Below are 26,331 nucleotides of genomic sequence, written 5' to 3'. Positions count from 1 at the left end.
TCAATAAGGCATCTGTGATGCATATATCCACTGATTAAACTGCACACACACTTCATCTTACATACATACTGCTTCGGTGGCTCATTTTGCAGAAAATAACAGAATGAAGGAGATATGTGGTGGATTGTAAGAACAGATGGAGGAATGAGTGGAGGATAATTGTAGCCTCTGTAACCAAGCGGAAAAGAGAAGCAGTTTGGCCTAACAAAACACACACACACATATACTGTGTGTTTCTTACTGCTCATCACAGCTGTTTGGAATGTTTGGCCTTTAAAATGCATTTAGTTCGAATATAGCATGAATGAGCATTAGGGCTGTAGGATGTTGAATATTCATGATATTGGCAACAATTTTGCTGGTGATATAAGTTGTATATGTGATGAATCATGAATATCACAGTGTTTTTAATTACATTTTTTCCTGTTAAAGAATTAACCTCATAATTTTGTATTGTGACTTTTGAGAGCTCTAGATGTATTTTTTTAATAGTCATTAATATTTAATAGGCTTTTTTTTATATCTCAGCCTGGACATTTGGATTTTTTGTCTTGTAAAGCATTTGACTGGATGCAAATCAGTGTTGTGTAGGGTTATCATTAAAATTCATCATTAATATGAATGATATAATGGAGTCACATAAACTGATAGAGGTGGTTAATTTAATACATTTCTGAGAATCTGTTCAAGCTGTCGATTTTAATGATTAATTTACACATGCACGCACATGCATGCTAATGTTTTATTGCTCAAAAATGTTTTCAGGTGTCTCCATGTGGAAATATGTTTTAGTTAATATATGCATGGAAATAATGTTCTTTTTTTTACTCTAAAATTATATTCTGGTTCACATACACAGCAAAGTATCATTCCTTTATTTAGCTTATATTTAATTTTTTTTGTGTGTGTGTGTTTTAACTGTATTATTTATTTATTTCAGCCATATTTGAGTCTACTAAAATAGTTGTATGGTTCTTCTCATCATCCTTTTTAGACACTTCAAAGCAAATATTAAGATAAAGTGGAAATGTCAAGATATCAAAGTACATCAAAAATGATCAAAAGCCAAAAACAATATATTTTAGCTTTATTTCAAAGAGTAAATGAGATGCTAAAATCAGAGCTTAAATGCCGTGCATGTTTTTCAATCTTAGATACCTTCATGTGACTTAACAAGACAGCTAACAAATGTTGCTAAAACATTACATTGTATTTATCAAGCGGACTAACAAGCTAGTTTTGAATTAATTAGCCACAGTAAAAAAAAAAAAAAGCCAATCCTCGACAAACCTGACAGATGGCACAGTTACATGCTCAGCGTGTGGCTGTAGCATTTCAGGTTTGGTAGGAAGCAGTCTGTGAGTGTGCAGTTGTTCCATGCGCCCCCACAACCAGCTGTCAGAGCTAATTCTCATTCAGACTGGACGGTGGAGGTGAGGAGGTGAATTCACTGCTCGCTGCATCCAAGTGGGATAAGTGCAGTGTTTTCCTCTGTCCGTGAAGCATAATGTTTGAGAATTTGAACATATTCTGCCCTTTAAAAGGGGGCTTTAGGTCTGCATGTAGCTGTCATGTGGGCAGTGGGATTGTGGGCTGCATGCTTACAATTTGTACACTTACTGTTTACTGTGCATCATTATGATTAGTGTGTCCTAGATATTGTGAAAAGGGCCAGATTCTGCAGATTGGAATTTTAAGATATGGATCCATATTTGCTGTTTGGGGTAATTTTTTACACAATTCTTTGTGCTTTGAGAGAGAGAAGACATTTATAATGGTACTTTTTCAACATTTTAAATAGTAAAACAAATATATGTTTCAAATTTTGGGGTCAGGTTTATATATATATATATATATATATATATATATATATATATATATATAATATATATATAGTTCTCACCTAGGAGGCTGGATGTATTTGATCAAAAATAATAGGAACGGTAATATTGTGGAATACTTTAGCACTTTGAAATAACTGTTTTCAAACTTGTCTTAAATATATCTTAATATATTTTAAAATATATTAATTAAATAATTTATTAAGTCATGGCAAAGCTGCTTGCTTCAGTGTTCAGTGTCACATGGATCCTTCAGAAATCATTCTATAAAACATTCAAGAAACATTTCATATCATTATCAATGTTAGAAACACTATGCCGCATAATATTTTGTGGAAACCATAATCATTTTTTGGAATTCTTTGATGAATAAAAACTTGAACAGTAGGACATTGTTTATGTAAAATAGACATCTTTTGTAACATTATTTAACACACTTAATCAATTTAATGTATCTTTATGAAACAGAAGTAGTCATTTCTTAAAAAAAAAAAAAAACTTTCTGACCCCAACTTTTGAAAGGTAGCCTATGTAATAAATATGTAATATATCATATTGCATATATTGTACTTTAAGTGCATCTTTTAAATGTAATTTCATGATGTGCCACTATGTTGCAATAGTAATGACCATATTAAAACTACTCAAAAATACAAAAAATGCTCATGTACTTTCCCATTCTCAGAATGCTTAGTACAGTGCACTAGAAGTATATGATTTGGGATGTAGCCTTGGTATTGGGTGAACATGAGGTGAAAGTGACAGCAGCGTGGAAAGAAGCAGAAACTAATGAGTACTCAAGGATGTTTGACTGAGGATAGTAAGATGGACAGAGAGTGAGACACTAATCAGTCCTAAAGAGTTTCTGTGCCAAAATGATGCTCTCACTCATGGACTACAAACACACAGGTTGGCTTATGCAAGTAAGGAGGCATTTTCACCGGAAAGCTGACCGGTGCCATCTGTCAATCAAATGAGTGAAACACTCACCTCACTTCGCTTTATCCCACCCTTTGCCATTTTTCGTTCATTTTAAGTATCTCATTGCTGATTTTGTTTTGTTTTGGCCATGTAGATGGTTGCTGGGATGATGACTGGCCTGTGTTACAACCTGTCATTTGGGGGGTTTTAAGTACTTTCATGTATCTGTGTGTGTGTACGGAAATGTTTAAGCAGTCCTACTTATAGCTGATCAATGGTAACTTACGTAGAGTAGCTGTGCAGTCAACCGGAGAGTGTTTATGTAAAACCAGGTCTGAGTTCAGTTCAAGTGTTAAAAACAGGCACCTTTCTCTTCTGTCATATGATAACATGATCTAGATGTTACAGGTCCACATGCTAACACACACACACACACACACAGACACACACGCTAATGGAAAATGTAGCCTAGTGTGATATATGTGCCCCAAACGGTTCCTGGAGGATTGATTGGACCTTCAGTGGAGCTCTATTGAAAAGTGCCAAACCGCTTCAGAGGTTCCATTTTCATGCAGAGCACCTTCCTTTTACCTTTATTCCTTCTTTCTTCTTTTCTGCCTCTTTGAAAGCCTGCTCCTGTGAAGCCTTCTACCTCCTACAGTTATTACACTACTTTGCTCCCTCCATTTCTTTCTCTCTCTCATCCAGATTTTGGCTTATTCCATGGGCTGGTGTTGCTGGATCAGCCTGTGAATAAAAAGAATTGTCTAAGGTTATGAATTACGTGACTCCTAACAATGTTTGGAGCTGTCATTCATTCTGCATTAGGGAGAGAGAGAAGCATCAGACGGCTGGCACTGGTGTTGATCACTGCAATTTGACCTTTAAGATGGAGGTTTTGAGTAGCACAAAGACACAGTCGTTTAGGAGCTGGATGGAGGTGGTCATTACATAATCAATATTTCAATCTTTTCACTTATCGAACAATAGTCCATCCTTGACCAATCAGCATCTTTGAACCCAGAGTAGGACTGTAGAGTAAACTGTAATTTAATATGTATGTTTTTCATTCCAGAAATGTGCATGATATGAATACATATAAGTGTGTGAGAATGTTTGTATATGTGTTCTTGCACAGACACAGTTTAGGAGCCTTGTCTTTTTGCAGTTGTTATTGAAGTACAGGTCTGTTTTTTGTCATCTGTCCTCTCCTGTTGATTTTTTTTTTTCTACTAGTCTCTGTCTCCTGATAGCTTCCTTGGCTTTCCAGACAACCTTTTGAAATGAAAAAAAAAAAACCCTGAAAAAAACTGAAGATTTTATAATGCATTGGTGTGTGTGTGTGTGTGAATTTCTCTGAGTAATAGTGTTTTGTGTGTATGTGTGTGTGTGACGGTTTGTGTGTGTGTGTGTGTGTGTGTGTTTGTTGCTCTATGACTAATAGCTCTGTGTGTGTGTGTGTGTGTGTGTGTGTGTGTGTGTGTGTGTGTGTGTGTGTGTGTGTGTGTGTGTGGGCAGGTGGTACAGTAACAGATGCAGACTCGAAAGACGCACACACAGTGAAAGAGTGAAGGAGGAAGGAGAAGAAGAGGAAAGAGTTATTGAAACATGCCAGTAGGGAAGGACTAAAGAGGGAGTGATTACAAGTTTTCCATTGAAAACTTGAAGTGGTGAAGTTTTAAAGTTCCCCCGGTGGCCTTGGAAAATGAGTTGCTATGACTTCCCTGAACCTTCAGGAAACAAACAGCTCGATGACATCAACATAATAGAACGGAATCGGATTGGCTTTGATTTGATTGACGTTTGCTAAATCCCACCTCTCATCAAAGTTCTTTGATTCACAAAGACCAGTTTTTCAGTCCATGTACCGCATCTTTCTCTAACCGTGATGAGATGGAGGGTGTCAGAGTTCTGCAGCAGGTTAAATTAGTTCAGTGGTCTGTGAAAACAAAAAGACAGTGGGAGGAATGCGGACCTGATTAGCATAACCTATTAATTATGCATTAAATGCTCCAGTATGCACTCCGAAGTACCATTACTTGTCATTTAGGAGATGCTTTTACCAAAAGCACATCACAGTACATTGAGTGCATGGACAGTCTCTAAAGCAGAGCTTCTGCAGTGTGCCCCTGCTGGTAGATGTCGGTATTACACCATCATGTGGAGGAAAAAAGCATGTTTTTCCATCAGCCACTGATGAGTAACCATGTATTTAGATGAAATAAAAAATGTGCCATTTTTGCCCAGTAATTCAATCAATTAAGTTAAGTTTTGCTAAATGTCAAATTAACCATTAAATAACTATTTGATATTAGTAATGGGGTTTTGATTCATCTCAGTTACATCTTTTGAGTCCATTCAGTAATAACAAAAATTGCTCTGATTCATTCTGCAATTCATTTAGTTACTTGTTTTGTGAATTACATGATTGTTCGTGACCGATCTCATGATTTATCATTCTAAGTTGCATGTCAACGTGATCTACTAAGAGACATGAGAAATAGTGTGACGTGTGGATTTTCGAAGCAGATTATTTTTGTCAGCTTCCTGGCATCTAGATGTTTTACTATTTCAATATACATTAAAAATAATTTATTACATATTTTAAATTAAATTTAAATTACATTTAAATTAAATTTATGCATTTAGCAGACGCTTTTATCCAAAGCGACATACAGTGCATTCAGGCTATCAATTTTTACATATCCTGTGTTCCCGGGGAATCGAACCCCCAACCTTGCGCTTGCTTGCTTGCTAGCGCAGTGCTCTACCAGTTGATCTACAAGAACATATTTTGCATATTTTCAAATGCAATTTATGTCAGTTTCTCTCTTAACCAGTGGCACGGGTTTGAGGCAGAAGTAGAGAACTGTCAGATGGAAAGTGTGATTGGAGCGTTTGTAGAAAGCTGTTTATTCTAGTAGACTCATTCCTCTCTCAGTTGCATTATTGGCTCTATCAGTAGAACGGTGTGAATGGCCTCAGGGTCTCCAGGCCTGTCAGTCTGTTCCTGTTTGTCATTATTATCACACTAATGAGTCGAATTTTCTCTTAAGCAGTTGTGCTTGCCTTGCACAAGATTCAGCTCATTTATCTTTCCTCCACTTCACAAAGTCATTACTTCCTGTGGCAGAGGTGTTACAGCCACATTTGTCTGATGTTGACATGACTTGAGGTGAGCATGAGGATCATCTTTGGTGCTAACAGGAGCAGCAGGGTGGAACGAGGCCTCATCTCAACGTGACTCGAATCATCTGAGGGGCTGCAGGCCGAAGCTGATGGGCCTCATCTGTTCTCGATCCTTGCTGAATTGTTTGGAAATTAGGTGGGTAATGATCTGGTGGGATGGGACTCTACTCTGTTTGATTTGTGTCTTGTCAGTTTGTCTTGAATTCAGCGTGGTCTGGTTAGCCAAGTCTCTGCTGAATGTCCAGTAGCTGCTGGGGTCTCAGTTAAGTGTGTGTGTGTGTGTGTGTGTGTGTGTGTGTGTGTGTGTGTGTGTGTGTGTGTGTGTGTGTGTGTGTGTGTGTGTGTGACAGACAGTTATGTGGAATATGCAGCTCCGTAGTAAGTGTAATGCGAGGAAAAGTGGATATCGCTGCTCTTCCCAGAAAAGAAATCCAGAGTGAGTGCTGGAACAAGAGAGAGAGAGTGAGATTGCTGTTATTTGACCTCTAGTAAATATATGATGACTTTTTTTTTTGCTAGGATGTAGGAGTATGAGTGTGTGCAATAGAGCAGCAAAACAGAATTGGAAACCTCTGCAAATCCTTCAACAAACTGATCTAGAGACACTTGATAAGGAGGATCAAACACACACACACCCTCTCACACATATCAAGCATCTCCATATGTATGTAGAGCAGCTATTGGAGTCAGTTCTAAAGCTCTTATTCTGGGTGGTACACACTGTTTCTACAGTGACAGTGGAGCTGATATATGTGGGATCTTTAGAGGAGGAGAGGTCAAGAGGTCAGAGCTGAGAAATGCCTCCTTATATGGGCATCCTGAGAATGCAGCAGAGGAAAAAGTCTACAGCACTATGAGTGTGTGCGATGAATATCTATGCATCTGTCTGTCTGTCTGTACTGTGCTGTTAGACATTTATTGGATATATATGTTGGAAATTTTTTAAATCATTATAATTTATATTTCTGTAGCATCTTGCTGAATACGCCATCCATCGTGAAATTTCATGTTGCTCTAAACAAATTAAAATATTTGTGATGAAATCCGAGAGCTTTCTTACCCTCCGTAGACAGCGACGCAACTACCACATTCAAGGCCAAGAAAAGTAGTAAGAACATCATTAAAATAGTCCATGTGTTTCGACCTTAATGTTATGAAGCTATGAGAATACCTTTTTTGTACAAAGAAAACAAAAATAACAGTTTCTTGACTTCTGTGTCAGCCTTCGACACACATACGTCTGTCATGAATGCGTGTTAAAGACTGAGATGGAAGAGAATAAATTGTTGAACAAAGTTGTCATTTTTGTTTTCTTTGCGCAACAAAAAGTATTCTCGTAACTTCATAAACATAAGGGATAGTAATTAATGTTAGAATTTTCATTTTGGGGCGAACTATCCATTTAATAGAAAATGTAAAACTTTTCTTTCTTTGTTTCCTTCTTTCTGTTTTGTCTGTCGTTTTCTGGACAGGTCTGAATGTCTTGTTGTGAACTAGATTAAAGGCCACTGAAGCTCACTCACAGACACATAGCTTTTGTTCAATAGGGAGAAAAGGCAGACAGGGCCGCTGCAGTTCCAGCAGCCCTTGATTTAAGCTCTTCTGTTAGAGAAAAGTGCACAGAGAGAGATGGAGAGACCTACGCAGGGCTGTAAATGAACAGAGAGAAGACAAGAGACGTTATGAAGGTCACGAAGGCACATTTTATTGCAGCTTTTTGTTCCACTGTCTTGTGTTATCCCCTGTTTGTGTGTGTGTGTGTGTGTGTGTGTGTTTGTGTGACATGTACAGGCTTGAAGGCATGGATGAGTGTTGCGCTGCTTGCTGTAAGGACTATCAACACATACTGCCATGCTGAGCTGTGTCTGCACACCCTCCCATCTGAACATACTGCAGCTCTTGCAATTAATACATTATTAATGATCAGCAAAACAAAGCTCATGAATATTGAAATGCTTTTATCACTAAGGAGTTTAAAAAGTTCTTCCACTTTACCAGAACACACATACGCACACACAAGCACACATCAGTCTCCTGAGGCACATAGCCAGTTGCCATTAATCTAATTAACTGTCTCACTTAAGACCTGCCCATCAAAACTCACCCGAGAGAGGACGAGAGAGGAAGACACTGAGAAGAGAGAGAGAGAGCGATAGAGAGAGGGGCGGGGTGAGCCAGATATCAGTAGACAGAAGCAATGGAGGTTTTGAAGTGCTGTGGCTCTGAAATTGGGTCTTCTTGTCATTTCTGTCTCTTGTGACAGTTCAGACTTGAGAAATCGTGTCAAGAACAAAAATCTTCCATTTAGTTTGGATTCACCTTGACCTGGAACGGAGAACTCGGAGAGCAGAAAAAGTGAACCGAACCAAAGAAAGAAAAGATACAAGATACGTCTTCCAAATTAAGGCCACGGAATGCACACTTTTGCACTTCCATCAAATGATAAAAAAAAATAAAAAAAAACTTTTGAGCTAAAACATTTTTTTACAAATTGAATTGTTATGACGCATTTCATTGTGTGATAATTGCAGTTTGTAAAAGGACAATGAGCAAATAGACCAAATATGTCAGAAGTGGGTGATGCTTCATTGTGCCGTCTGACTTGTTTTGTTAAAGAGCTTGAAAATGTTTTAAACACTCACAAATCAGCTTGTAACATCAACAAATTCGAATCGAATCGGAATGATGTTTGTGCTTCAGCGCCCTGTAATGCTCATATTGAAAGCACATAAGCCCGTCTTCTCAGTTTGCCATCCCGGTTTTTCCCTTCCTCTCTCTTCCCCTCTCTCTCCTTCCATTATTCACTAGCAGGTCTCTGCAGCAAGCTCTCATTTCACCCCACTACACCACAATCAATACCTGCACTGTGTGTGGGGGGTGGGGGTGGGGGGTGGATAGGCTTAAGTGAGCATGCAAACAGGTCATACGATTTTTGCATGCACACTTGAACACAAGTACAGAATATATTAAAATGAGAGTTTGTGCATTACCTTGCCCTTAGGGTCACGCTGGAAAGGGTTTCATTTGGCCTTTGAGACACATTTGTGCACAATTTTTGTTTTAATTTTCCATAGTTTAATGGTTTTTATGTTTACTTATCACATACAGTCTGAGTAGAAATGCATGTTCTATTTCAGCTGAATCTTAACCATATCCAATCTAGTTTTTTATTAAATAAAATGTTATTATTTAATTAATAATACTGCTAATATTCATATTATTATATTGGTTTTATAAATTATTAGTATTATTATTGTCTGTTATACAGTTTAACCAGAAGATACCTGCACTGATCCAGGCATATTTAAATTACATTATTATTATACCTTTTACAGTTTGGTTAAAATGAGCCGTTTGTATGCTTTTCTATTGACCATGGCAGCAGTAACTCATCAAATGATGGACAAAAGAGTTCTACAGTATATCCATTTCTAAGGAGCCAGTTCAGGTGTCTATACTGCAGTAGTGATTCTATACAGTCTGTGATTTGCACTGTTACCTGATTTGCATAATTCCTGCAGTGAGTCGGCTGCTAAAACAATATTGTTTATTTGCGCAGCATGTGCAAATAAGCAGCGTTATCAGCGGGCACAAATCGTTCTTAGTGAATATCCTCCCTCTGTCTCACCATGGTACAGGTAAAAGAGCAATTACCCATATATTTATTCTATATTAATTTTAAACATGCTCCCATCCATATCCACTCACACACATACAAAAGTCAGCTCGTATTGATTCGGTGCGACTCCTCCTTGTGTTAAGGAGCAGACATGATTTGAATTTTAAAGAGGTTACATTACCTAGCTCCCTCTTTCTCTCTCTTGCTCTCTGTCTCTCTTGGTGTAATGTGGCCTTTGGTAAATCACACTTGAAAAGTGGCTCTATTTTGTCTCTTTCCCGGTTGCTAAGCACGGATCTAATTGCTGGCAAATGTTTCTGGACGCTGTAAGCCAAACTGTGTGTGTATGTGTGGTTTTGGCATATAAATTAAGCTAGTAGGTCTGGATCTCATTCCTGTCCAGCTTCACTGACCTGACCCTGGTAAACCTGATCATGGAGCAGATGATGGAGAGACCCAAAGGTGTGTTCACATCACTGCAGTCGCTAACTCACTGTAATGCAGCAGCAGCAATGGGCGATCAGCTGCAAGCATTGCAGCAAGAGTGTATGAGTCCAAGCTTCCTGACTGTCCCGCAGCTGGTCTATAAAACATGTCTGCACATCCTCTAGAAGCATCGATCCAAAGATCATTTCAAACAGGAAGCGGTTGATGAACTGTATAAGCTATATATATATATACATATATTTTAAAGAGCAGTTTGAAAGTTAATTTAAATTATGTGTGTATGTCAGGAGCTCTTCCGATCAAGGCTACTGCAATGCAGATATGGTAATGAACAGATAATGTCGTATCATTTGTGTGTGTGTGTGCTGCATTGTTCCTCTCTGTCTTTCATAAGAGTGAGCATGTGTGTGATCTCATGTCATGTGCTTGGTTTCTGGTCAGGCATGAATTGGAGCAGCTTTATGTAACACCCTGATCAGAGATTCAAGACCCCAAGCATATCCCACAAACCCCTGCCCGTTTGGCTTAATCTAAAGCACGCTTTGATTTCCTGCAGGCTCACATTTGAGCTGCTAAAGAGAGACGGGCACTCTTGGAGGGGAACGTGGTGCACACACATAAATTCGCTGTCATCTACTGTAATGGAATACAAGGAGAGAAATGCTATATTAAATTCAAAAGGCTTCAAGGTGGGTGTGTTCATGTCCATCCTGTCAAGTGTACTGGGGGTGTGTGTGTGTGTGTGTGTGTGTGTGTGTCAGGTCACCACATGTGCCCCCATTGTGTGGACAATTCAATGGTTTGCATAAGGCTTGATATACAGTGCTTGGTAAATCAGGTCTTAAAAATTTTTTATTGGTTTGTTTGAGAGTAAAATATAATGACAAAATAAATAAACAAATATATAAATAAATTCAGAATTATGAAGGTCCACAATGATAAAACTTTTTAAATTATAAAAATAAAAAACTTTACCTACACGCTATTTGAAAAACCTTTATCAATAAAGAAAAACCTTCTTTTTTTTATTTCAGTTGTCGAACCATTTATCGGCCAAAAAAAAACAGTGAGTTCATGTAGCAAATATTTTGTCATACTGAGAGTCATTTACTTATGAATCAACTCACTTGAGTCATTCATTGGTGAATCTCATTGCATTATTTACTTAGGTAAATATGATTTATTTTGCTGTCACACTGCAGATTCGCTCTGGTTAGATTGTTCAGCCAGTAAAAAGCAGTTGTGAAACCAACACTAGTTGTGAAAGGTGTGAAAGGATGATCTGACAGAGTGTTTAGCAGGTGCTTGTGTGTGTCACATGGTCACACTTTTTCTCATCCAGAGCACAAACTGTTAACATGTTTTAACTGGGGTTTGATAAGTAGTTGACTGCTTGCGAAACACCCGCTGTTTGTGTTCATTCTTTTAAACGATAAAAAAAGCTCGAGAACACTTCTGATTAACATCTCGTCTACAACACAAACACTTACAAAATCACTTTGTTTTCTGTCAGATTCAATAGCCATTGTCTAATACAATTATAAATGTGATACATCATTTGAAATGAGAGAGGGCGATATTAGAGGAGTAATTAATTAAAGCAAGTGTCCAGTAACTACAGATGACAGATGTAACGACAGATGTCAAAGACAATTGATAAGAACAAAAGGTACGAAGAATAAATAGAAAAACAACCCACACACACACACATACTAAAATGGCATGTGCTGTCATTTTGTGTGCATGTTAAAGCAGCTCTATGACTTATTGATGTAGCGTTAAAGCGCTGCCGTGACCTCAGCTGAACCTAACCCACATTCAGTTGAGAAGTGAAGAGGGTCATTCCCACACACACACACACACACACAGCTTCCTGCACCTGACAGTGTGGATCTGGAAATAATCTAACACTGTGTTTCTGACATCCTATGGAATTGAAGGAATATGAAATTGTCTTTGAGAAGCGGAAGATAAAAGAGACAAAGATAGAGGGTGTTTGTGTTTATTAGTCTTCCCTGAAGCATATGCCGGCATTTGATAACTCTTCTGTCTTCTTTATTCTTCCATGCATTTTCTTTCTTGCTGTAGCACCTGTGTCTTAATTGAAGATCGATGACTGTTGGAAGTGCTTGTGCGTTTCTGTAAGACTCGGTGAGTCTGGATATTGTTCAGGTGGCGCTGATGTTTTATAACAAAAACATTTTACTGAGCGAAAATGATTTTTCATAATCAGCCTTCTTTAGTCGCCACAGTTTTCAGAGCTTTATCACATCATTTTTCTTCTAAATATTATTTCATTTGTAAACTACATGTATAGCACAAACAATATTTAATGAAACATTACTACAAAGTCAGCCATGCAGCCATGATACTTGATATTCAGTGAAAGAAAAATCAAATGTAGGCCAAGAGAGTCGATTTAGATTTCCTGTTCATGACATCAGGCCAATCTGATATGGTTGGTTGTGGAGATTTTATCGTGGAAATGTTGTGCACTGCGGTTGCTCTCAGAGAAAGGTCATGCAGACATACTGTAGAGCAGCAAGTGGTCTGAATGTGTGTATGAAGGATTTTGTTTCTAGTTCTGATGATGGTTGATTTTGTTAGCTTGGAGATGGAGGTTTGTATTAAGTGTTCCCTCCAAGCATACATGGCTGCATGTGCAGAATTTAGGTAAAACAAAAAATGTGAGAATAAGCTTGAGAGTTCTTGAGTCAGAGCTATATGAATGGCCATTTAAACTGGAGTCCATCCGCACATGAAGCTGAAGCTGTTATAAATCTTGTAAATATGCAGTGCTGACTAATTCACAAGAAACTGATTGCATGTTAGAACAGAACAGATTTTAAATCATACACAAGCCCACAAAAGCAATGCAAATATTATTTTTATTCTTATATTAATGAAATCCTGGAATTTGGAATTTTCTTTTTGTAAATAATATGATGGCCTCTAGATAACTGTTACCTGGATTATATATGAATATTTACTGTATTATTATATGTATATATATATGCTTTATCACATCATTTTGTTGGAAGTTCTTGTATTATATATATATATATATAGTATTTAACAAAATATTTATTTATTTAATTATAGGGCTGTCGATTTAAATTCAATTTGTGTGATTAATTAAAAATTCTTATTGGCAAACTGGATTGCAAAATGCATTATGTTGGCCGGTGATGTTTAATGAAATGGAAATGAAACAAACAGTATATTGACTCGTAAAAGCACTTTGTGAAGCTTATTCAATTCTTTCATCTACAGTAATGTAATGCCTCTGCATTATGATTTGAATAATCAATTCATTTGGTGCCTTTCCTCAGCATATATTGATGAATTGTTTATCAAATAAAGGTGCTTATCAAGTAAATAAATATATCATGTAATTAGAATTATGAATTTAATGAGCCTTTTATATTTAACATATGTACAAATATGAAATGATATAATTATTCAAGAAAGGATATATGTAGTAAAACAGTATATGAGGTTTCTTCTAAATATTTATTGATGCAATGAATTAGGATCTGCCCAACATAAATAGATTTTGTGGAGTGAGTAGAAAAATTAGAGCTACTATAGATTGTATCATTGTTTGTGAATGTGTATTTACAGTCAGACTTGTGAGGCTGCTCTCTCTCTCTCTCTCTCTCTCTCTCTCTCTCTCTCTCTCTCTTTCTTTCTCTCTTGCATCATCCTCTTATTCTGATGGTCTGCCTGTGCATGACTGCATGCCATTTATCTTTCTTCGTTTTCCCTGGGCCTGTCTTTTCCTCACTCTTTTCTTCCTCTCCCTCTTTCTCTTTCTCTCCCCCTCTCTCTCTCCAGCAAAACAATAAAAGTCAGGATAATTGATGACGAAGAATACGAGAAGAACAAGAGCTTCTTCCTGGAGATCGGAGAACCCCAGCTCGTAGAGACCAATGAGAAGAAAGGTGTGGGGCGTGGCCTGAGCCTTGCAGAGGACATACAAATACAACACAGACACACTAAACAAAACTCCAATCTGAACCTTCTCTGCTCTGGATCATCATCGAGATCAACTACAGGCCAAACTATACCATCGACAGCCCTCCGGCCAGGCCCTCGCGTGTGCTTGCTTGTGTGTGTGTGTGTGTGTGTATCATGCATGCATTATTCCAACCCCCCTCCTGTTGTCTTGTTTCTGCAGGAAGACGATATCAGTCAGGGTTCTCAATCGAGAGGAGTACGATAAGCAGTGCAGCTTTTGCGTAGAGCTACAGACGCCAATTTGGAGAAGGAGAGGATGGACAGTATACAGAGGTTTCTCTCCCGCTCACAGTGTCTCCTTTGCTTTTTACTCTTCTCTTCTTCTGGGCAGAGTCTCACCTTCTCTTTTACTGTCCTGGAGTCGGTGCAATGTCTTACTAATTTAATGACTGAACACACAACTTAGCACATTAACACATATAACGTACACATACAGTAGGAGCCAGATTCTACTTGTTTGAATGTTTCTCAAGGATTATTGCTCCAAAACTGACATTATCACAGTTAACACTGTTTTGAAGTGGACAGAGCTTAAAGCAAATATAAATAGAGGTAGTTGAAAACCCATGTGGGCATATCGTTTATCGCATATCATATATATATATATATATATATATATATATATATATATATATATATTTTTTTTTTTTTTTTTTTTTTTTTTTTACAAAAGCCTTGCCAGAATCAGAAGAACGTTTTGCTAGACCTTCTCCATATCTTGCTCTTGTCTTTTAGTTAGACTTTAGTTTAGTTACCCTTTAAAGTAAAGCTGTCTTCTGGTGTTTGGGAGCAATAACATGTATCATAAAAGGCGTTGGTATGTGCATATTAACAGTTTATATTTATAATGTTCTTAAAAGATATATATACCTAAACTAAGCTGCATTTTGATGATCAAATAATAAGCAAAAACTGTAATATTGTGAAACATTATTACATTTTAAGATTATTGATTTCTAGTTTAAGTGCTGTCAAATGTGATTAATTGCAATTAATCACATCCAAAAGTTTTTGTTTAGATAATATATGTATGTGTACTGTATATATATATATATATATATATATATATATATATATATATATATATATATATATATATATATATACACACACCTACACACACATGCATGTATTCATTTACATATAAATTTATACACAGAACGCACACACATATTTTAATCATTTGACAGCACTAATTTTCATAAACTTTACAATTTATTCCTGTGATGGCAAAACAGAATTTTCAGCATCTATTACTCCAGTTTTCAGTGACAAGTAACTTTTCTTAATATTCTAAATATTTACAATGTTTTATTATTTTATATGCTTAATAATTTTGTGGAAACCATGATTTTGAAACTTTTTATCAGAATTCTTTGATGAATAGAAAGTTCAGTAGAACAGCATTTATTTGAAACTGAATCATTATAAATGGCTTTATTGTCTTAATAAATGTATTAAAGGATAAGTTCACATCCGTAATAAAAATGTGCTGATAATTTACTCACCCCATGTCATCCGAGATGTTCATGTCTTTCTTTCTTTAGTCGCAAAGAAATGAATGTTTCCGAGGTAAACTTTCCAGGAATTGTCTCTATATAGTGGATTTTAACGGAGAGCAGCATGTTGAAGATCCAAACTGCGGTTTCAGTGCAGCTTCAATGGGCTCTACAAAATCTCAGCTGAGGAATAAGTGTCTTGTTTAGCAAAAGATTGGTCATTTTCTTTCTTTAGCTCTAAGATGAGCATCCACGACTTCACACATTATATAGACACATTGAAAAGCTTGCGCATGACGTAGGCAGAAGGAGGACCGAACTCCATCTGTTTTTCTCCTCCAACTTCAAAATCATCCAACATCGTTATTTTACCTTTTTTGAAAAGGGTGTTTGATTTAGTCTTGGCGCGTTTGCTTTGTTTGTGCCTTTCCGGCGTGATTACATAATGCCTAAAGTTATGGACACACATTGCAGAGCTAGTGCTAGATAAGCATTTGTATGGGGCGACGTTTGTAAAGCGGCTCATGCTGAAAATAACAGCAACATTTTGCCACATTTTGCTGCAAACAATGTTTAAAAAACTGGTATGAATTTTTGACGGTCACTTTTTAGCACATTTACAACAATATTTGTCAACTCAGAGATATTTTAAATAGTTAAACATAAATATTAAATGTTACACCTAAATGTTAAATGTTAAATCTAAATGCTAAATCTAAATGTTAAATCTAAATCTAAATGTAAAATCTAAATGTTAAATCTAAATGTTAAATCTAAATCTAAATGCTAAAGCTAAATGTTAAATCTAAATATAAATGTTGAATCTAAATGTTTCGGTTGAAACTAAATATTTAGCTAATATGCAAAATGCCAATAACCGGAAGTGCCAAAATAAAAGCTTGATGAGGTCAGTGTGTGTGCATCGTGTCAAATAAGTAACGAATAAAAACCATCTCGTCCGATATGAGTGTGGTTAGAGATTATACATTTTTTTTTGTTTTTTAGAAAATGACCAATCGTTTTGCTAGATAGTACCCTTACTACTCAGCTGGGATCATCTAGAGCTCTATGAAGCTGCATTGAAACTGCATGTTAGACCTTCAACCTGTTGAATCCACTTTATGGAGAACTGAAGAAGGTAAGACCTGAACATCTTCAATGAATGGGGGTTAGAAAATTCTCAGAAAATGTTCATTTTGGAAGTGAACTAATCCTTTAATTTCTTTCAAAAAAAAACAACAACAACACAACAACAAAAAAACATAATGTTTACTGACCCCAATATTTTGGATGGTCTTGTGTCTGAGAGTTCTGAGCTCTGATGCTTGTACACATTGACAAAACACTTTTTTCAAAAGAATGATATGACCCTTTAATTTATTGTCATAATCATCTCTTACGCAGTCTTTTTTCTAGTTTACCATATAGGGTGTGCTCAGGATACTTGCAGGTTGAGAAAGAAAGCTTCAAAGTGAACTGTTTAATTTTGTTTCTTCCCAATAATCTTATACTGTAACTAGACACAAAGGAAACGTCAAGACATGCTAGCAAATGAGTTCAGATGCTGGGCTGTAAATCATGAGGAGAGATTAGGAGAGCTAAAAAAGACTCCGGGCTCGAGATTTGAAAGCCTGTGTTGAAAGCCAAGGCTGTTCGAGTGTGTTTCATCTCACATTTAGATAAACATTTATTTTCCAGGAAACAAAAAACCTCTCTTTTTCCCAGCACCTCAATGTTTTGATGTGTATAAAATGTTTTATATCATATTTAGATTTACTTCTTGACATTCGGTTGTTTTGATTAATGCTGTGTTTTAGTATGATTAATATAAAAAAACTATAAAAGAGATTGAGAGGTTAAAACCTGGAATACAAAAGAGAGAGGAACATCGGGTAGAGTTCAAATCAAATGCAGCTGGATTTGATTATACATTTTTTGATGATGTTTTGCCACTCATCCATACAGCTTCATCAGTGATTAACAAAAAAGTTGATTAAGACACTCAGATGAGTGGCGAATCGTCTTCAAAATAATGAATAATCAAGTCCAGTTGCCTTTGATTAGCTTTACTTGTAAGACATGTGAAAATACTCTGGATGATTCCAAACCTTCATACTGTAATAAATTGAAAATAGATTGTTTAACATGAAAGAAAAAAGAAAAGAAGAGACTAGAAATATAAAGGACAGCTGAAGAGATGGTTGGATGAAAATGAAAGGAACGGATGGCTGGATTGACTACGTGAGTGTGTGTGCGCGTGTGTGTGTGTGTGTGTGTGTGTCTGCTCATTCAAGATGTATAGCACCAAGTGTTCGATAGAAAATGATAGCTCTGTTTTCAAGGACAAAACAAGGAAGAGGGAACTTTAGCCTGTTAAATCAATATCAGTTTACACACGCAGACAGTCTTCATGTTGTGTTTCACATCTACAGACAATAGAAAAAATCTGCAACGTCTCATTTAATTACCAAAACTAATCACGGTAACAAAATATAACCAATTAATTTTTACTTGCCCTTACTTTATTACACTGAAGATGTGGCACATTTTTTGTTGGTCTTTCAGTTTACTTCCTATGCATCTTTTTTTCTGTGGATGTATCACACTCGCATCTCAGTGATGCTTGCAAATCTCAGTGGTCCCAAACCCCCAGTACATGTAAGAAATAAAAACAATTATTTTATTTCATTGGATTTAATTATTACTATTTAATCATTGTTCAGACAGGTCCATTACAGTTTGGCCATTAGTTCTTGTTTTTGATTTAGAGATTCCTTTACAAAAATAAACAACATTTTTGTGGATAAAATGCAACCAGAGGGACCGAAAACACAAGTGGTGTGCGAGTACATTGTCACTAACTTGGTCTAACTAACAGATGAACAGATTACCCTGGAAAAGATGAACGTAAAGTATTAAGACAGAGAGAGAGACTCTGAGTTGCTCTGCCATCAATCTGAGCTGGAATCCTCCACCAATGCCTCAGGGTTCATTTGTGGCTTGAGATTTATTTGTTCCATTAGATATTTCATTCGTTTATGCAGCCTTTTCTGTCTATGAGGCTCATGTTAGTGTTGAGCTTGGGAATGTAGTCATCATAACATTGTTTTATGGCTATTGCTGTTGTTGGCGTAGCCATTATACCAGCTGAGCTCGTGAACTGAGAAGAAATATGAAATAAATGAGACAGAAAGAGAAAGTGGTAGAGATAATACATGTGATGGGACTCAAAGAATTACATTTCCGCTAAAATCACTATGGTGCTGCCCAAAGGATTTTCATTTTCTCCTTTCCCAGGCCTTCCCTTTTGTCTGTCCACATCAGTGTATGCATGTGTCTCTACTGTAACCTAATTGTTTTCCTTTCCAAACCTCATCATACCTCCTTGCCCTTAGGTCTGCGTCTGCTGCTTTCCTTTGACCCTCTCATTTCATTGTGTGTGTGAATGTGGGTGATGGATTGGGCTAAACCCAGTCACATGGTCAGGGGTTGCTTATATCACACACTTACTTACCCAGAATCCCACTGGGACAATAGAAGCTTCACTGCATGAAAGAAATGAAGGAAAAATCTTGCCCCTGACATATTTCTCATATACAGGGTCATAGTGTGGTCTGTGTGTATTCTATTATAAAAGTATGTTTCATGAAATGGACTCATTTTCTACATTTATCAACTAAGATCTGTGATTTTGACCTTTTATAGGAATTTCCACCAAAGCGCCATATTCTTGTGTTCACAGTAGCATTTTCATGAAATGTATTTACACAATCCACTTTATCTACAGAAGCCCATTGATCCACAAACACGCTCTAGATGATCATTTGAAATATAAGGTGGCTGGTTTGGCAAGTTTGTTTTCTACTCTCTGACTGAGCTTTTGTTTTCAGATGAGGAGAAAGAGGCGGGGCTGGAAGAGGCGGAGCCTCTGACAGGAGAAGAGGAAGAGGAACGACGCATCGCTGAAATGGGGAAGCCAATGCTTGGAGATCACCCTAAACTGGAGGTTATCATTGAGGAATCTTATGAATTCAAGGTGTGTTAATTTAGCTACACATTTCCCATTTATTCATAATCACATTAAAGCAACTTTCACATCACATATACTAACCTCATGCTGTGCTAAACCTGTAAAACACAAAAGAAGATATTTTGAAGAATGTAATATGCACATTTGTCCGTAAAAATGTGTTCAATGTTGTTTTGCACCCCTCTTGGTTTTCATTGCTTGCACACACACACAGTTCTTCCAAATATCTGTTATGTTCCGCTGAGAAAAAAATAAGTTAAACAAGTTTGTAACAACATGAAGTTTAAAGGTGCTGTAGGGAACTTTTGTAAAAAAATATTTTTTTACATATTTATTAAACCTGTCATTATGTCCTGACAGTAAAATATGAGACAGATAATCTGTGAAAAAATCAAGCTCCTCTGGCTCCTCCCAGTGGTCCTATTGCCATTTGCAGAAACTCCATCGCTCCCGGTAAAAAATAACCAATCAGAGCTGCGGTCCGTAACTTTGTTTGTGTTCAAAATTTAGAAAAATGAACATAATAAGCGAGTACACCATGAATCCATTTTCCAAACCGTGTTTTTAGCTTGTCCTGAATCACTAGGGTACACCTATAATAAGTGTTTATATTCAGACTATTTTAGATTGCTTCGGGGGTACCGCGGCGGAGTAACCCAGTACCTTTGTGATTCTTCATAGACATAAACAGAGAGAAGTAGTTCCGGCTACGATGTTCTTCCGCAAGACGCAAACAGTTCTGTTTATTAACCGCTAGAGCGTCAAAAGTTCCCTACTGCAGCTTTAAGTGAATAATGACAAAATGTTTCATTTTTTAATGAACTATTAATTTCCATGTGTATAGTATAAATTTACCAGTTTAGCCAATTATAATGGCAAATGGTAATTATAAGCTCCCATTAAGTTATTAACTGCAATATACTTTAAAAATGTACTTTTTTTATTATTTATTAAGGATCACTTTCAGTTACGAAAGTTTGTTCATATTTGCATTGCACAAACATGACTCTGGGTTGTTAGATTTAAAAAAACAGATTTTCTGTAGAAAAAGGTTCCTTCTTGTTGCTTATAGAAACACAAGATACTATGTTTCTGGCAGAAGTCTAAACGTTGGCATCTCATCAATCTCCTCCACACACTTCAGGACGATCCACATACACACGCATGCACTTTAGCCCTCACACACTTGCTGTGCTAAAACATACACACACTCCGATCCCACACACACTTCACAGCAGGGCAGTCCAGAGAGAAGCAGTCAGGAGCACTCGATGAACTGTGGTCCACCACGTCTGAAGTGTGTGTCTGTTTGTTTATTCCTGTTAAGATGCACTGGAATATAATAAAGCAGTCATTCATTTTCCTTGTGTGCCGTCTCTCACGTTTCTCTATAGAACACAGTTGATAAGCTGATCAAAAAGACAAACTTGGCTCTTCTGGTTGGCACCAACAGCTGGAGGGACCAGTTCATCGAGGCCATCACAGTCAGCGCTGGTGAGTGTTTCAGTTTGTGAGGAACATTTGGAGGACTGAATTAGTGATTCATTAAAAAAGAACATCTCGTTCGAGGTGCTAATCACTTGTAAGTGTTGCCAGAAGTGCCAGCAAGACTTTTATGTTATTATTGCTGTTATAAAATACATTTTTAATTAAATACTACTAACTGTTGTTTCGACTGGGTTATCAAGGGTGTCCAATCCTGCTCCTTGGGGCCATCTTCCTGTAGAGTTCAGCTTGCTCTGGATATTTCTATATATGTTTAATAAGTGTTTAATAAGGTTAAAGCTAAACTCTGCTGGAAAGTGGCCCTCCAGGAGTAGGATTAGGCATCCCTGGGTTATATACATTGCATCAAGATGCTGTCGTTTATAGTTTGAAAATGTATGTGGAAATTTCTAAAGCACTGTAAAGCGCCCCCTGGTGGCTGCGGTGTTTCAAAATCAGTTTTACAGCTTCACCTCTCTTAGGACTACACAAAGGAGTCTCCATTCTCTGTGCAATGGAGAGAAAGAAATTAGATAGAGGCGGAGAAAGAGAAAAACGAGAGAGGGATTTTTTGGGTTTGTTTTTTCTGAAGTAATTAGCACTCGCAGCATGACCTCACAGAGACTGGGGATCATAGAGGCTGCTTCTCTAGCGGTGTAAGTGTGTTTGTGTGTTTGTGTGTGTGTGTGTGTGTGTGTGTTTGTGTGGATCAGATGTTGGTGACTTAGTGATTCACACTTGAACACTTCTCAGTGTGCCAATTTGTGCTCTGGGGCAAAGCAAGGTTAAAAGCCATTGTGTGTGTTGTGTGTGTGTATGTTGCACGTCTGCTGTCAGAACTGACCTGTAATCACCAGTACTGACCAAGGCTTTTCATAAAGTATCTACAGTGATGTTGGTTGTTTTCAAAATAGGTTTTCAAAAAATGATCTGAAATATCTGATTTAAGTGGGAATTGTTCTTGAGAGCCTTTTCCTTCAAATCTCATTCAGATTTGTAGTGTTAAGACATTTTTTGGACTTTGGTAGCCCCTGGTCACCATTTACCTTCATTATGGGAAAAAAAGCTGCTTGTACATTCTACCTAACATCAAACATGCATTAATCATTTCCATCATTGACAGATGACAAATGGAAAAATTCATAATTTTTTTATCTACCGCCACTGAGAACGGAACAGAAATTTCACCATGATTTTTTATCAGGACACGCAGATATACACATGCACACATACGCAAATGTACACGGATAGGGACAAAGAAGCATAAAAGGTCTGCAGCTAATGGCAGTAAATTGAAGAGTTTAAAGTTTAAAAGCTTTGCTAAATGTCAGACTCTACAGCACAGCGAGATGATTTATATCGAAAGAAAAGGAGAGAGTAAACACAGCATGAGCACTGAGTGTGTGGGGGTTTACTTATCTATAGATTAGACACAAAATTGTCGCCAGAAGGTACATGTGACGCGGACCTCCTTTCGGAGACATTTGGGGATGTCCTTAATTGGACAAATGATAAATTAAGATAAATTAAATTTTTTCATAAATAATTTATAATAATCAAAAACATTTAAATTAATCTTTGAAGGTTAAGATCAGAGTCGTTGTTAACTAAAGTGTTTAAAAAAAATTCAGTAATTTAAATAAAGTGGAAATAAAATGTAATATAAATTTTAGATTTAAAATGGATAATAAGTAAGCTGAAGTGCTAAAATTACTAATGCTAAAAGTGAAGTTAGCTACTGAGCTATAAAATTACACACACACACACAGACAATTCAACTAAAATTCAAATTATTAATATACACTATATTTTAGTATATAAATAATAGGTCTACTAACAATAATAATTTCAAAAGTTTACATTATAAGTCTATAGTATGTCCTCATTTAGGGAAAAAAAAACATTATCTACATTTGTAAATATTAGGGGTGTAACGGTTCACAAAATTCACGGTTCGGTTCGATACGATACACTGATGTCACGGTTCGGTTCGGTTCGATACGTTTTAGATACAGCAAAATGTAAAAACATCTCAACTTTTCAGAATGCCGCAAGCGCACCGCGGGTCATGTGACAAGAACCAACCAATCAGCTTCATCCTTTCCCGTAACAAGGTTGAGAGCTCAGCCAAGATGAAGGAACAGCTGATCATAGTTGTATATGGATTGCAATTTTGAAATAAATTTAGTAGCAGAGCTACTGCAAGCGATTTTTAGAGCTGCAAATCCATTTATCCTTCGCTGAAATTTCCGCGTCTCATGGAGAGAGCACGTCATTGTTGCTTAGCAAAGACAGACGCCTCATGAGCGCTTCTGCCCGAGCGCTTTGGAAAGGAGGAGAAAGACGCGCTTAGCGTTTTCCACGCGTTTTTAGGAGCGATATGTGAACGGCCCCTAAGGCGCTCGCTCACTCAGCACGCGCTGAAGGCTCGTTGCAAAATGTCTAATGCATTTAACAGACCAGAAATATAAGATCCTAAAATAACCAACAGGTCTGGTGTTTGGGTTGGATTCCCTGTAAGCTATAGTGTCTAAATGCTGCAGGGATAGTTTGCTGCGTGCATGTTTCTCCTTTTTTTCGTCTTTTCCCAGATAGTACTGACGCATATATCCCAGATATTCCAGCTGGTGTTTTTTTTTTTTTTTTTTTTTTTTTTTTGTATTCCCGCTGGTGTACCCTGTCATGTTGCAGATGCGACATACCGTTGTTTTTTTATCCACCACTCTCTTGCCATCACCATTATAGCTTAAAGGGAATCCAAAGTGCACCCAAACACCAGACCTGTTGGTTATTGGGGGATCTTCTCATTTCTAGTCTGTTAAACGCATTGGCTATTTTTCATGAGCCTTCAGCGCGTACTGAGTGAGCGAGCGCCTGCTGAGTAGCCTAACATAAACATATAAGATGGTGTTTTTTTCTTCTTCGGGAGTGTCAGGGGCGTTGCCTGTTACGTTGTTTGGGTTATTGGGCTACCTTGTTGAAAGCATATCATTATATTTCTATCTCTCTCTTTTTTTTTTTTTTTTTTCAAATATAATTAATTACTCCAACGAACCGTTCGGTATACATAATGCGTACCGCGTACCGAACCGAAAGCGTTGTACCGAACGGTTCAATACGAATACGCGTATCGTTACACCCCTAGTAAATAATAATAATAATAATCTGTAAAGAAATCTGTAAAGGTCAGTCTTTATAAACTATATTTAGATAGAACAGTATGTTACACAATTTTGCTTCTCAAGTCAATTGATTTTGTTTAAAATTTTTAATTGCATTGTCAATTGTGTATTTATGTCTGCTGACTATGGTCTGAAAGCAAACCGATGCGTTTACTCCCTTCAGACACACTGATGGACGGCACATAAAGCATCACGTTGACCTTCTCTGTCTCTGTAGCACAGATGTGTGCATATTTACACACGTGTTGCAGTGTGACAGCAAACATCATCGTGACCTTCAAATACTCCTGAGCTGTGATGAAATAAACATATACACAGGCATAAACACATACACTCGTATCAGCTCACATTTCTGTCTGAATCTTCAATAGCGACTCATAATGATTCAGTCTTCTTTAAATCTTTTTAAATTAGTTTCTGATACAGATCAGTGTGAGTGTTTTGTGAATGTTCTAGCCTAAGCATCTACTTTATCCGTAATCCTTTTAATCACAGTGCGCAATCAGGTTTCTGCCCGTGATCAGAATGAATGTCTAAGTGAAACAATGTCTGAATCCCCAGCCAGAGACTTCAGGTGCTGCTGTGAATACTGGCGAGGTTTCTGAACATCCTGTAGCATCTAATCACACTTTAAAGGAACAGCCATACCTGTCAGATAGCACTGTTGGGCGTCTGGAAGCTGCTCTCTTTACGCTCTCAAGGAAACGCAGCACCAACAGAATATCAAACAGATCACAACCTTCCTGAACACACACACACACACACACACGCTGTGTGCTGTACATATCGATAAAGGCTTTGTGTGTCTATGTGAAGGTTTCAGCTATACTGCCACGACAGCTGACCTGGTGTGTGTCTTTAAAGTACAATATATAAGTTTTTTATATTTTCTGAAAAAACTGTGGAAAACTCTCTGATGTATTTTAGGTGCACTTGATGCAGCTTGCAGTTGATAGGATGCTGAAGTTCTGGGTGATTGATAGGGGTCATGTGGAGTCATGTGGATGAGTCATGTGCCATATTTCAGCACTTAGGGGATTATTAACCTTCTATAAAGTCATATTTAATTATTTCTCATTACCTTCTTGCAGGTGAGGATGATGATGAAGAAGAATGCGGAGAGGAGAAGCTCCCCTCCTGCTTCGATTATGTCATGCATTTCCTCACTGTCTTCTGGAAAGTTCTCTTTGCCTTTGTCCCGCCCACTGACTACTGGAACGGGTGGGCGTGTTTCGTGGTGTCAATCATTATGATTGGCGTTCTGACGGCTTTCATTGGAGACCTGGCATCCCACTTCGGCTGCACCATCGGACTCAAGGACTCTGTCACAGCGGTGGTGTTCGTAGCGCTGGGAACTTCAGTGCCAGGTGAGAGAGAAAAAAATCATATGCGCCTCCGATTTTTGTGTTTTAGCCACCCATGTTTGTGTTAACATATAGTCATTTATCATAAAATGAGGATGTCCCAGCACTTGTGTGTGTGTGTGTGTGTGTGTGTGTGTGCATACGTGCAAGGCTATGATTATGATATATCATATAATTATGCACAGTAAAGCTCCTTGCTACATTGCACCTCCATATATTACCTCCATCAGTCAGGATAACTGTTATTTAAAACAGGAGACACACACACACAGCTATGTTCATGTACAGAACACATACACACACTGGAAGAGCAATGCATGTTCCCCATGTTTAGTATTCCAGACACACTGGACTGCTCATAGAGAAAACGCTGAGAGAGCAGGACGCAGAAGCATTCCCCTCTCTCTCTCTCTAATGCCGTCCTTCTCCCTCTTTACCTCACTCACCCCATTTCTTTTCTTTTCATCCTCTATTCCTCGCCCTTTTGCTCTTCTCATCTCACTGCAGAAAATCATTTTCTTGTATTTGCGTCTCGCTTTCCAGTAAAAGCCATCATACGTGGACAATGACATGCACACACGAGGACATCATTTTCTTAATTGGTATTTTCTCAAAACATCCTCAAAGGGATAGTGCACCCGGAAATGTTATTATTGTCATTATTTACTCACCCTCATGTCGATCCAAATCTGCTTGACTTCCTTTACTCTGTGGAACACAAAAGAAGTTTTTAT

At 37.5% G+C, this 26,331-nt stretch overlaps 1 protein-coding gene across 7 annotated transcripts in view; it reads left to right on the top strand.

The window, feature by feature from the left end:
* Positions 1-26,331, top strand: part of slc8a1b (solute carrier family 8 member 1b) — a 90,460-nt gene that overhangs the window by 54,621 nt on the left and 9,508 nt on the right. For 6 of the 7 annotated variants that reach the window (XM_026285592.1, XM_026285593.1, XM_026285594.1 and 3 more), the window contains exons 3-6: positions 14,198-14,310; positions 19,427-19,572; positions 20,961-21,060; positions 25,325-25,600. In XM_026285592.1, the coding sequence (XP_026141377.1) occupies positions 14,198-14,310; positions 19,427-19,572; positions 20,961-21,060; positions 25,325-25,600 (635 nt within the window). Of the gene's footprint in view, positions 1-13,854; positions 13,962-14,197; positions 14,311-19,426; positions 19,573-20,960; positions 21,061-25,324; positions 25,601-26,331 lie in introns of all 7 variants that reach the window. The other variant, XM_026285596.1, reaches the window with a different exon arrangement.

This window comes from Carassius auratus, chromosome 17 (assembly GCF_003368295.1).
Source record: "Carassius auratus strain Wakin chromosome 17, ASM336829v1, whole genome shotgun sequence".
NCBI classification, from domain to species: Eukaryota; Metazoa; Chordata; class Actinopteri; order Cypriniformes; family Cyprinidae; genus Carassius; species Carassius auratus.
The sequence above is the reverse complement of the archived record's forward strand: the minus strand, read 5'-3'. Positions and strand labels throughout refer to the sequence as shown.